The sequence below is a fragment of the Bombina bombina genome, chromosome 3 (genome assembly GCF_027579735.1).
Source record: "Bombina bombina isolate aBomBom1 chromosome 3, aBomBom1.pri, whole genome shotgun sequence".
NCBI lineage: Eukaryota > Metazoa > Chordata > Amphibia > Anura > Bombinatoridae > Bombina > Bombina bombina.
Genome location: NC_069501.1, coordinates 1,013,070,269 through 1,013,083,601, shown reverse-complemented (window position 1 = coordinate 1,013,083,601; position 13,333 = coordinate 1,013,070,269). Strand labels below are relative to the sequence as shown.

Genomic DNA, 13,333 nt, shown 5'->3' with positions numbered 1-13,333 from the left:
AAGAATGAAAGTCTGCCCCCTATAGGATCCGTTACCGGATAGGGGTCCGTTCCTTCCTTAGAGGCAGCAGCAGGCTCCTTGGCCTGCTTATCTTTGTTCCAGGTCCGATTGTCTCCAGACCGCCTTGGACTGAGCAAAAATTCCCTCTTGTTTTGCCTTAGAGGAAGAGGATGCCACACCTGCCCTGAAGTTTTTAAAAGGTACGAAAATTAGACTTTTTTTTTTTTTTTTTTGCCCTTGATTTAGACCTATCCTGAGGAAGGGCATGACCTTTTCCTCCAGTGATATAAGCAATAATCTCCTTCAAACCAGGCCCGAATAGGGTCTGCCCCTTGAAGGGAAGTTAAGTAGCTTATTTATTAAAGTCACGACAGCTGACCATGATATAAGCCATAGCGCTCTGCGCGCCAGTATAGTAAAAAACAGAATTCTTAGCCGTTAGTCTAGTCAAATGAACAAGGCATCAGAAAACAAAGGAATTGGCTAGCATAAGCTTGTCAAATATATTCATCCAATGGAGTCGCTTAACTGTAAAGCCTCATCAAGAGACTCAACCCAGAACGCCGCAGCAGCAGTGACAGAAGCAATGTATGCAAGGGGCTGCAGGATAAAACCCTGTTGAATAAACATTTTTTATCCATTGGATCTAAAAAGCACAACTGTCCTCGTCAGAGGTAGTGGTACGCTTAGCTAGAGTAGAAACTCTTCTCTCCACCTTAGGAACTGTCTGCCAGAAGTCCCGTGTGGTGGTAACTATTAGAAAACATTCTTCTAAAAAATAGGAGGGGAAGAGAACGGCACACCTGGTCTATCCCATTCCTTATTAAAACATTTTTAGTAAACCTCTTTAGGTATTGGAAAAACATCAGTACACACCGGCACTGCATATTATTTATCCAGTCTACACAATTTCTCTGGCCCTGCGATTGTACACATTCATTCAGAGCAGCCAAAGCCTCCCTGAGCAACAAGTGGAGGTTCTCAAGCATAAATTTTAAATGTAGAAATATCAGAATCAGGTTAAATCATCTTCTCTGAGTCAAAAAAAAAATCACCCACAGACTAAGCATATTGTGAGGTAGTATCATACATGGTTCTTAAAGCGTCTGTATGCTCTGTATCTACCCCCAGAGCTAACTGCTTTCCTTTAATTTCAGGTAGTCTGACTAATACTGCTGCCAGAATATTATTCACCACCTTTGCCATGTCTTGTAAAATAAACGCTATGGGCGCCCTTGATGTACTTGGCGCCATTTGAGCGTGAGTCCCTGAAGCGGGAGTCGAAGGGTCTGACACGTGGGGAGAGTTAGTCGGCATAACTTTCCCCTCGACAGAATCCCCTGGTAAAAGAAACGCTATGGGTGCCCTTGATGTACTTGGCGCCATTTGAGCGTGAGTCCCTAAAGCGGGAGTCAAAAGGTCTGACACGTGGGGAGAGTTAGTCGGCATAACTACCCCCACGACAGAATCCTCTGGTGATAATGTTTTTAAAGACAAAAAATGATCTTTATTGTTTAACATGAAATCAGTACATCTGGTACACATTCTAAGATGGGGTTCCACCATGGCTTTAAAACATAATGAACACAGAGTTTCCTCTATGTCAGACATGTTAGAACAGACTAATAATGAGACTAGTAAGCTTGGAAAACACTTTAAATCAAGTTAACAAGCAAATATATAAAACGTTACTGTGCCTTTAAGAGAAACAAATTTTGTCAAAATTTGAAAAACAGTGAAAAAAAGGCAGTAAAACAAACGAAATTTTTACAGTACATGTAATAAGGTAACAGAGCATTGCACCCACTTGCAAATGGATGATTAACCCCTTAATGCAAAAAACAGATAAAAAAAAAATTAAAAAAAAATGACATAGACGTTTTTAAAAACAGACACAACAAACTGCCACAGCCAACAGTGGGAAGCTTCAGTTAACTGTTTCTATGCAAAATTTAAGCCAGCCATGTGGAAAAAACTTAGGCCCCAATAAGTTTTATCACCAAACATATGTTAAAAAACGATTAAACATGCCAGCAAACGTTTTAAAACACATTTTTACAAGAGTATGTATCTCTATTAATAAGCCTGATACCAGTCGCTATCGCTGCATTTAAGGCTTTACTTACATTACTTCGGTATCAGCAGTATTTTCTTAGTCAATTCCATTCCTAGAAAAATATTTTACTGCACATACCTTATCTGCAGGAAAACCTGCACGCCATTCCCCCTCTGAAGTACCTCACTCCTCAGAATGTGTGAGAACAGCAAATGGATCTTAGTTACGTCTGCTAAGATCATAGAAAAACGCAGGCAGATTCTTCTTCCAAATACTGCCTGAGATAAACAGCACACTCCGGTGCCATTTAAAAATAACAAACTTTTGATTGAAGAATAAACTAAGTAGAAAGCACCACAGACTCTCACGACCTCCTATCTATGTTGAGGCTTGCAAGAGAATGACTGAATATGGCAGTTAGGGGAGGAGCTATATAGCAGCTTTGCTGTGGGTGGACTCTTGCAGCTTCCTGTTGGGAAGGAGAATATATTCCATAAGTAATGGATGATCCGTGGACTGGATACACTTAACAAGAGAAAACTTTTTTGTATGAAAAAGGCCAAGTTAAAGCTCTTAAACATTATATTGAAACAGGAAATATATGTTTATGCAAAGCTAATCCCTAAGGACTGATTGGTCACTGACAGCCTGTATAGCTTTGGGAGTTGTTCTTCTTATAAGACAGAAACACATTACACAAGCAGAAAAACAAAACTTATTTTCTTTAGAATAGGAACTTCCATTAAAAAACAGAAAAAGTGAAAAATATTGTGTTTAAATGTAATATATAAATAAAACATCAGTTTAATAAGGGGAGAGATGGAATACAGTTTTCTAGGCACTGAATTAACCGGATGGTAAACCAATGAAGACATTATACAGATCTACTGTTTACTGTTTAGCTAAATATTTGTTTTATTGAGGGATACTATCAAATCCATGAATAATGAATTTCCTACATACAGTATATAAATATATAATATATATAATAAATATATAAAAGGATTACTTACCACTATGTATCCGAAAGTGTTCTTTTAAATGATGTTTAAATTTAAAAGATTTTCCACACTCTTCACACTTGAATTTTCGGTTGTCTTTATTTTTTTCAATTTCCTTCTACAACAAAGATTAGATGAACATGTTCACTATTATATTGCATACAACAGTAATAAAAAGAATGAACATTTATTACATTTAATAAGTCAGTACTGGACTGGATGTATAATCAGTTAACCGGGCACCTTGAGCCATTCAAATTTAAAGGGATATGAAAACCAAAATGTTTCTTTCATGTTTCAGATAATGCAAACATTTTAACCTTTTAAAGCCGTTATGCCGTTCTATTCCGTCATAATTACACTGGGCTTTAAAGCCGTTATGACGGAATAGAACGTCATAGCTAACGGCTGTCCTGAAGCCTTCTGTGCATCAGGATTTGATCGTGGTATGGAGGGCGTTCCTAGGGTTAATAATTGAAATCTAGCAATCGTGGTTTCAATTTGTCTACATCGGAACAGTTGCTCCGCTGTAGGCACTTTAGCCCTGACACGAAAGGGTTAAACAGCTTTCTAATTTAATCTGCTATTTTGCTTAATTCTTTTGATATCCTTTATTGAAGGAGCAGCAATGTACTACTGGGAACTAGCTGAACACACTGATAAGCCAATGACAAATGGCATATATGTGCCGCTAGCTCCCAGCTTCTGAGGCTGTTTTTTAAACAAAGGATAAAAAAAGAACAAAGCAAATTAAAGAATAGAAGTAAATTGGAATGTTGTTGTAAATTCTATGCTCTTTCTGAATCATAAAAGAACATTTTGGGGTTTAAGGTCCCTTTAAAGTGAAACTATCAGGAAGTACACACCTGTCTTATTAATCACTGGCTGATTCAGACAACTCCCACAGAAAACGCTTGTTTATTCAATATAGGAACATTAATTTAAAAAAAAAAGTAAAAAGCATTGTAATATATTTTAAAACATTATGTGGTCAATCTTAATCCTTAAGAAAAACTTATTAAATGATTATAAACAGAAAAGCACCATTAAAGTCTATGGGGATTTTTGTAAATAAATCATTTGATATGTTTTTTTAGACCCATATCTTTCATATGTAACAGAGATGATCATTTTTCAGTATAATGCCTATTAAAGCTCAGACTGAGTAAAACTCAGTAAAAGGAGGAAATATGTTGGCAAAGAAAATAAATGTTGTTTTTATTACAGTATTGCATAAAATATGCGAAGGATGTGCAATGTTTTATTTCATTTTTTTCATTGGTTTGCAAATTTTGTTATTGTGGTAAAATAAGCTTTTTGAAAACTGTTCTACAAATTTGTTCCCATATTGGGGTTAAATCTTTCAAATCCATTAGAATAATTGCACAAGCTACTTTTCTCAGTGTTTTTAAAATTTAAACATTGTTTTTAAAATTTAAGTCCTTCCAGCAGCTTTGAATTCCATCTAAAATATGGTTATCCTGTGTTTTTTTATTATAGCTTCAGACTACTAAGACTTTGCACTGAGAAAATTTGACAGTGATTACCAATCCATCTAAAAACACTTTTCAAGCATCTTTTGACTTGATTTTTAGATTTTTCTATTACAACCGCTTCATATCTCCCAATGGGCCCCAGAGGACTTCAACAAGTTGTTTGTGAGATGTATCTGTGGATAGAATGGCAATTAGAGGGGCAGAGCTTCAGCTTATAAAGTGGTTGGGGTTGGGCAGGTTGTGGTTTGGTCCAAGGCAGTACCTGGAACAGATCCCAAACTAGGACTTCCCTCTCAAACTGTGACAATCCTGCAATTTGTCAGATGTATAGGAGCTCTGCAGCTTTCACCTCTTAAAACTTCTTGATAAGTTAAAATAAATATATTAATATTAATTTCTAATTACAAAAAAGTTATTTATTAAAATAAATGATGCAAATGTGAATGCATTTATATTATTAGTTAAAGGGACAGTCTAGTCAAAATTAAACGTTCATGATTCAGATAGGGCATGCAATTTCAAACAACCTTCCAATTTACTTTTATCATCAAATTTATTTCGTTATCTTGGTATTCTTTGTTGAAAGCTAAAGCTAGGTAGGTTCATATGCTAATTTCTAAGCCATTGTAGGCCACCTCTTATCTCAGTACATTTTCAAAGTTTTCCACAGTTAGACGGCGCTTGTATGCCATATAGATAACATTGTGCTCACTCCTGTGGAGTTATTTATATGCGTTAGCACTAATTGGCTAAATGCAAGTTTTTCAAAGGAACTGAGATAAGGGGGCAGTCTGTAGATGCTTAGATACAAGGTAATCACAGAAGCAAAAAGTGCATTAATATAACAGTGTTGGTTATGCAAAACTAGGGAATGGGTAATAAAGTGATTAAATATTTTTTTAACCAATAAAAAGTAGACTGTCCCTTTAAGTGAAAAGAAACCTAGTTTCACACACATTGTGCAGATCACCATCATAAATGATAAATAAATTATGAATAAATAATTAATACCATGTTAACTTTCAAATTGACCAACTATATTTTGCTTCCACATAGTTTTGTTGTGCAGTGTGTAGCCAGGGCCGCCACTAGAAATTTTGGGGGCCCTGACTTAACCATTGATCAGGGCCCCCCCTCCTTTGACATGTGCAATGTTTGACCAAGTGACTAAAAAAGTATATGCACTTTATTGTTGTGTCTATTTAAACTTGGAAATGTTGTAAAGGTAGTAACATACAAACACACAGACATTCATACACTGAAACACTCACACATAAGGATTCACATATAGACACTCTAGCAGACACGCAAAGAAACACACTCAGACACAGACACCCAAACAGACACTCAGCACTTGTTTACATTGACCTGACAAGTAATGAGGTAAACTACAGTTTTGTAAAAAAAGGAGATTTAGAAAACAAAATATGGAGTTCTGATTATCTTTTTTTGTAAAGGAAGATGCCAACTAAATGATGACAACAGCATGCAGTGGCTGAAAGGAAGGGCTCTGAACTGCCTAAACAATCATTTAAAGGTTAAATGGTGGATTGGTGACTTCCGGAAAGGTCTCATTAGTCTCAAAGTCTGTAGAAATATGTGAATAATCAGTAGTAAGGTCAAAATGTCCTAAAAAGGAACAGACAATGGACACACACACACAAACTCAAACTTGCACATACACCCAAGGAAACACTGACAGATAGCCACAGAAAACACACAAAGACATACACACACAGAGACACCCACAGAAAACACACAAAGACATACACACAGAGAGACAACCACATAAAACACAGAAAGACATACATACACACACCCTCACTGAGACATCCACAGAAAACACACAAAGACATACACACGCCCTCACAGAGACACCCACAGAAAACACACCCTCACAAAGACATCCACAGAAAACACAGACATACATACATACACACACACACACACCCTCACAGAGACATCCACAGAAAACATAGACATACACCCCCCCCCTCACAGAGGTATCCAGAGAAAATACACAAAGACAAACATACACACACCCTCACAGAGACATCCACAGAAAACACAGACATACATACATACATACACACACACCCTCACAGAGACATCCACAGAAAACATAGACATACACCCCCCTCACAGAGGTATCCACAGAAAACACACAAAGACATACACACACAGAGACACCCACAGAAAACACACAAAGACATACACACAGAGAGACAACCACATAAAACACACAAAGACATACATACACACACCCTCACTGAGACAGCCACAGAAAACACACAAAGACATACACACACCCTCACAGAGACACCCACAGAAAACACACCCTCACAAAGACATCCACAGAAAGCACAGACATACATACATACACACACACCCTCACAGAGACATCCACAGAAAACATAGACATACACCCCCCCTCACAGAGGTATCCAGAGAAAATACACAAAGACAAACATACACACACCCTCACAGAGAGATCCATAGAAAAAGCTCAAAGACATATGCACACACCCTCACAGACATCCACAGAAAATGCACAAAGACATACATACCCACCCTCACAGAGAGACCCACAGAAAAAAAATACATACACATTCATAGAGACACAAACCAAAGCACAAAGACATAAACACAGACACCCACAGAAACACTCACAGGAGGAAACATTTATGCACCTTGCATCCCCTAAATCAGTGTGTAACATGCATGATAAAAAATATGCAGAAATTAAGAGATCACTTTTTAAAGAATCATATTTGTAAATGTGCAAACAAAAATAATTCTGTGAATTCAAAATTGTACATTAATGATCTGGGTAGATGGCTAGATGAAGAAAAGTACTTTTAAAAGGTTGACATATGTTTGTTTGATGTTTCCCTATTTTCCCCAACCAAGAGTACCACTTCAAATATAGTGTACAAATGTTTCCATCTGTCAGCTGTACTTATGAATTTTGAAAATGCTGTACTCTATATGGTCTTGGTGGAACCATAAGCTGTGGTACTCATACCATTAGATCTGGTTAAATGCAGGATTTAGGCTTGTTGGTATGTATTTCAAAATTAAGTCAGCTGTAGTGTTAACTGAACAGTTTTAAGTTAACCTATCTCATTTAAAACACTGAGCAATCTTAGTCTGAGAGTATAACATGTTATGCAGATGTAAAAATGTAAAAATCTTAGATAAAATGCTTCCTTGCATCTGGAAAGTCCATGCATAATGGGGCAGTAAACTGGAATGTTTTATATATATATATATATATATATATATATATATATATATATATATATATATATATATATATATATATATGCATATATGCCAAAAGGGCACCTACCATTTGTGTATTGAGGAGGAAACATTTCTACATGGTTTTAAATATAGAATTTCTACAGCATTGTCAAATAATCATAAATAAATGCTAACAAATGTGTTTTTATGGACCCCTGGCCCCACCATACAACTACTGCCACACTGAAGTTACAATCCGAAATTGCACAAAGAAATAAAAACACTTGCTAAGTAAATCCTACCTCCTCTGTAAATGAAAGTGATCTGCCGTCTGACTCAGGCACACACTGTACAAACAAAGTGCCAAGTCTGTCTCACACTGTGCATAGTGGTTTAGTGCACACTCAGAAATCCTCTCAAATACTAATATTTTACTCCTTGTAATAACATTTCCCACGCTCAATTAGCACTCTCCTGTAGTACCCACTGGTGGCTGCCAAAATGTAAAAAAAAATTATTATTTTTTTAGTTCTTGCCTCATGGGGCCCCCCTGGCCCATTGGACCCCTGACAGGAGTCACCCCTGTCACCCCCTGATGGCGGCCCTGTGTGTAGCTCTGTGTGACACTTTGCAGAATTCCTAAAATTGGCCACAATTCACAAAATAATTCACAAAGGGCTAGATTACACGTGGAGCGCAAATGGGCAAGCGATAAATAACCTGCCATTACAAGTGACTGGTTATTGCTACAGCAAGCTCATGGTAGCAATTGGCACTTATAAAATTAACCAGAGATCAGATCTCTGGGTAATTTTATAAATATGCCCCAAATGCTCCCAAAATACAGCGTAGTGTATTTTATTAAAAAATAAAAATTGTAGCATTTTTATTTTTTAATAAAATAACTGCACTAGGCAGTATTTTGGGGGTAAGGATGGCAGGAGTGGGGTGTTAGAAAATAAAATGGCACTGAAAAGTGCCTTTACATTGTGGTCTATGGGAACTGTATGTTCCCTGTAAATATATATGTATATGCTTTATATACATATTTATGGATGTGTTAATATGCGTATATCTGATGCCATTGCTGCGCTACTTACCCCCTTGCTATGCTTAGGTTCTGATGCTGCCTCTAAATTCATCAGAACGAGGCTCCCATTGAAGCCTGTGGAAGCTCGCTCTAGTGAGTGCAATGCTTCCTAGCAATGCGAGATTGCATTTACTTTGCGCTTACCTAGTGATACCAGCGCACATTAGCATGTGCTGGGATTACTCAGTGGAGCGCTAATATTGCTTGCGCACAAACAATATTTAGCGTTCCACTTGTAATCTAGCCCAAAATGTTTGGTTAAAGATATTGGTACTGTCTGGAACTTCTTGACATTTCTTCCTATTTTATTCAAAATAAATATGTTTTTCATTATTTTTCCCTTAGTTGTTTTTCTGAATGAAACAGTATAATTTACTGTATACTGTATATTGAATGCATCAACATTATAAACTGTGTTCTGACATCTTTTAATTCGATTTTTTAAAATTTTCAGATATATACATGTAAGATTATTTTCTTCTTAATAAAATGGTTTTTTTTTGTTTGTTTTTACCAAAAAAATATTTTTAATGTTTTGATCACTTTTACAATTTACAATTATGGTAATTCCAAACAGTCATTTTTAAAGGAACATTAAACTGCTGGGTATAACTAGAGTTGCATTGTTACGACTAGCCATTCTATTGTTTTATCTCTTATATCTGCAGCTCTCTTTAAAGTTTTTCTCTTATTTTAACCATTTACAAGTGCTGGTTAGTGAAGTGCTGCATCTTCACATAGGGCACCGCCATCTTGGAGTTTGTTTTCTCACACCCTGTGACAGAAACAGTGCTCACTCATAAATCATAGATCAGTGATATTGTTGTCTTCTTGTGCACTTCAGTTTAAAGTGTAGAATACAGAGCAGGAGTTTTCTGTTTTGCAGTAACTACATTGCTCTATATCATTCATGAGGGTTTTATATTTGTTATGTAACTTTTAAATTGTGTGCAAAAACCTGCAAATATGTAAAGTCTCTGCTTTTCGTTGTGCATGCAAAGTGCAAGGTACAGCTGTCAAAAAGGCAGTAACAACACTTATCTGTGAAAGTGCACTGCTTCTACCACAGGATGCAACAATACTCAAGCTACAAGATGGCGGTGCCCAGTATAAAGGTACAGAGCTTTACCAACAGGCTTCTGTAATTGGTTAAAATAATTGAAAGGTTTTAAAGAAAGCTGCAGATACAAGAGGAAAAACACAAGCATGGTTAGTAGTACCTATGTTACTGAAGTTATACCTAGTAGTTTAATTTCCCTTTCATTTCTACACTTGGGCCCCAATTTATCAAAGGTCTTACGGACCTGATCCGACAGTGCGGATCAGGTCCGCAAGACCTCGCTAAATGCGGAGAGTAATACGCTCTCCGCATTTAACATTGCACCAGCAGCTCACAAGAGCTGCTGGTGCAACGCCGCCCCCTGCTGACTCGCGGCCAATCGGCTGCCAGCAGGGAGGTGTCAATCAACCCGATCATATTCGATCGGGTTGATTTCTGGCAATTCCTGTCCGCCTGCTCAGAGCAGGTGGACAGGGTTATGGAGCAGCGGTCTTTAGACCGCTGCTTCATAACTTGTGTTTCTGGCGAGTCTGAAGACTCGCCAGAAACACGGCCCTTCAAGCTCTGTACGGAGCTTGATAAATATGGGCCATGTACTGTAACTGTCGAATTATGTCATTTCCACAGAAATGTCACTGACTAAGAAGTTCTCAGGGGATCAGTTAGAGAATGGGAAGTTTATTTCTTTTATCCCTTTCTTTAAACTTTGTTTTTTATTTGTAACATTTCAGACCAAAAACAATGATAATTGTCTACAAGAGTGCCACAGCTCATTGCTCCTCAGTCTAAAATAATTCTGATGAAACTTCACATTTAATGTGGAGTGTAGTTTTGGGGACAAATGCACGCACACAAATGGCTATTGCAGACTTATATAAAAGGGTGGCAATACAAATTAATAATACTAATACAGAGTTTAAGTGACATTGTACTTTAAAATTCTCTTTTCTGCAAATTAAAAGGCATCATTAAAATCACACTAAACTATATATTTGTTTGCCAAAAACATGGTAAATAAGACCTTTTTAAATATAAATTCAAACACAGACAGCATAATCAGTTGCCTACTTGCTAGTCATGGTTATTGGCTGATAAGGACAAATATCACTGCTGTACAGGAGGATAGGAACATGAATCTACAAGCCTGACACAGACATCCCAACCTGCAAAAACTCATTTCAGGGAGGTGGCTTCTCCCGCTACTGCGCCGCCACCCCCCCTCCTCCCAGTTATATATTGGACACCTTGAAACCCTAAATAAGATAGAGACTTATCATTAAAGTAGCTTCCCACTAAAGTCACATTAAAAAAAAGTAGCTTTATTGCACACAACCACATACAACAACCCTATTTTCCAGTGATTGTACGCTTGTTGAGTGCTCAAATATTTTAAATACGCAGTTTAATTACGTGCAGTAAATTAGGTAGTATTTGTGTTTTATTGTATTAAAATTAGTGGGGGGCTTTTTTGGTTACTGATGCATGCTTTTAGGGTCCCAGCAACTAAAGGCATTCCTTAAAGAAACACTTGTCCGGATTTGGGCCACATTGGATCATACAACTTGGAGTTTTAGGAAGATTGCACTCCATTTGCTGGCATCAGGGAGCCGCTATTACAATCAGGGAGACTCCCTGAACTTCAGGGAGACTTGGGATGTCTGCTGACAAGAAATGTTTAGTTTCTGGTTGTGCACACAGCTCTAGCAGCAATAACAGTATGTGTGAGTGTCAGACGCAGGCGCATGATGGCGCATATGCGTATGCTGGGGAAGTAAAATACACAAATAAAGTAATTAACAGATGTAAGATAATGAGTCTTAGAAATATTTTTATACACATAAGTATTTGTATTTTCAAAAATGCTTCTAGTCAATTCTGAAGCGTCCTACTGAATTTTATGTCATTTTAAGTAACCCAATGATCAAAAAACGTTGGTTAAAAAAGTAAAAGGACAGACAAAGGATGTGTTATGAAAGTCAATCAGCTGCATTTACACAAGTTTACAGAAGTGCATTATTTTATGATGTGATGGAATTATAATAACATAAAAAATAGCACATACTCCATACCTGCTGGATATCTTCATGCGGGAGGCAGGAACCACACATTAAACATGAGATGTTACTCTTTAAATCATCACTGGCAGAGGCAGAACTTCTGTAAACACTCCCACATAGCATGCAAGTTGTCACAGCACCTTATAAAACAAGATGAAGCACTTGATGGTTAAAACATCCATTTTAAGAATTTGTTTGAACAAAGTGTGTACATAATCCTATTGAATGGTATCTGACATCTATTGAAGTAAACTACTGTAGAAAAGATTATGGGCTAAATTACAAGTGGCGAGCGAGCGATATCGGCTTTGTGCGTGCAACGGATAAAGCGATTGTATTACAAGTTGAAAGTAAATGCTCGTCGGGTTAGCACGACTGAAAACCTTGCGTAAAGGGTAGTGCATTTTAAAAAAAGTTGCACTAAATACAACATAAATACATTGACATTTACAGTTACCCTCATATAAACACTATTTGATAAAAATGAGTCACATAAAGGCTCAAAGGTATATGGTATATGGAATATATATATATATAAAACACATAAATACATATGTACGCACACATACTATATATTGATATATATATATATATATACAGTATGTGTGCATACAAATGTATTTATGTGTTTTACTGTATATTTACTGTACATATTTTACAGTCCAATGTTGTTCGCATACAGGAAAATTTTATTTTTATTGTAAATGTATTTTACTATATATCTGTATATACCTATATATCTATTCCTATAGATATATAGATATTGATATATATTTTATATTAACATTATCATATATAAAGAGAAATATATATTCAATAATAACATTTTTTTTTATGTAAACAACATTGAAATGTAAAATATGCGTAACATGCTTCATGTTTAATGCTTTAAGCCTAATGTGGTGTTGTGTTATCGTACATGAAGAATTAGTAATCTTAAAGCTTGTTCTTGAAATGTTAAATATAAAATATGGAAAAATATAAATAATATTTATTAAAAATTATTATAGATACTGTAAACAATTCTAAATAATCCATAGAATATATATATATATATATATATATATATATATATTTATTTTTTACATTATGTATAATAATTTTACTAATTATTATTAATATTTTTAATATTTTATATTTAATATTTCAAGAGCACGCTTTAAGATGACTAATTTTTCACGTGCGCTAACCCGACACCACTTTAGACCTAAATCCCGAAACCCAAAATGTGTTATGCATATTTTACATTCCAATGTTCTTCACATAGTTTTTTATTTATTTATTAAATAAATATCTGACAATGTTAATGTAAAATATTTATCTATAC

At 36.1% G+C, this 13,333-nt stretch overlaps 1 protein-coding gene across 1 annotated transcript in view; it reads right to left on the bottom strand.

Moving 5' to 3' along the window:
* Positions 1–12,140, bottom strand: part of LOC128652588 (zinc finger E-box-binding homeobox 1-like) — a 30,105-nt gene extending 17,965 nt beyond the window's left edge. Inside the window, exons 1-2 of the mRNA XM_053705520.1 lie at positions 12,019–12,140; positions 3,070–3,175 (exon numbers count right to left, since the gene is read on the bottom strand). Coding sequence (XP_053561495.1) covers positions 3,070–3,175; positions 12,019–12,129 — 217 coding nt within the window. The 5' untranslated portion in view covers positions 12,130–12,140. The remainder of the gene's footprint in view (positions 1–3,069; positions 3,176–12,018) is intronic.
* Between the last annotated feature and the right edge of the window lie 1,193 nt (positions 12,141–13,333).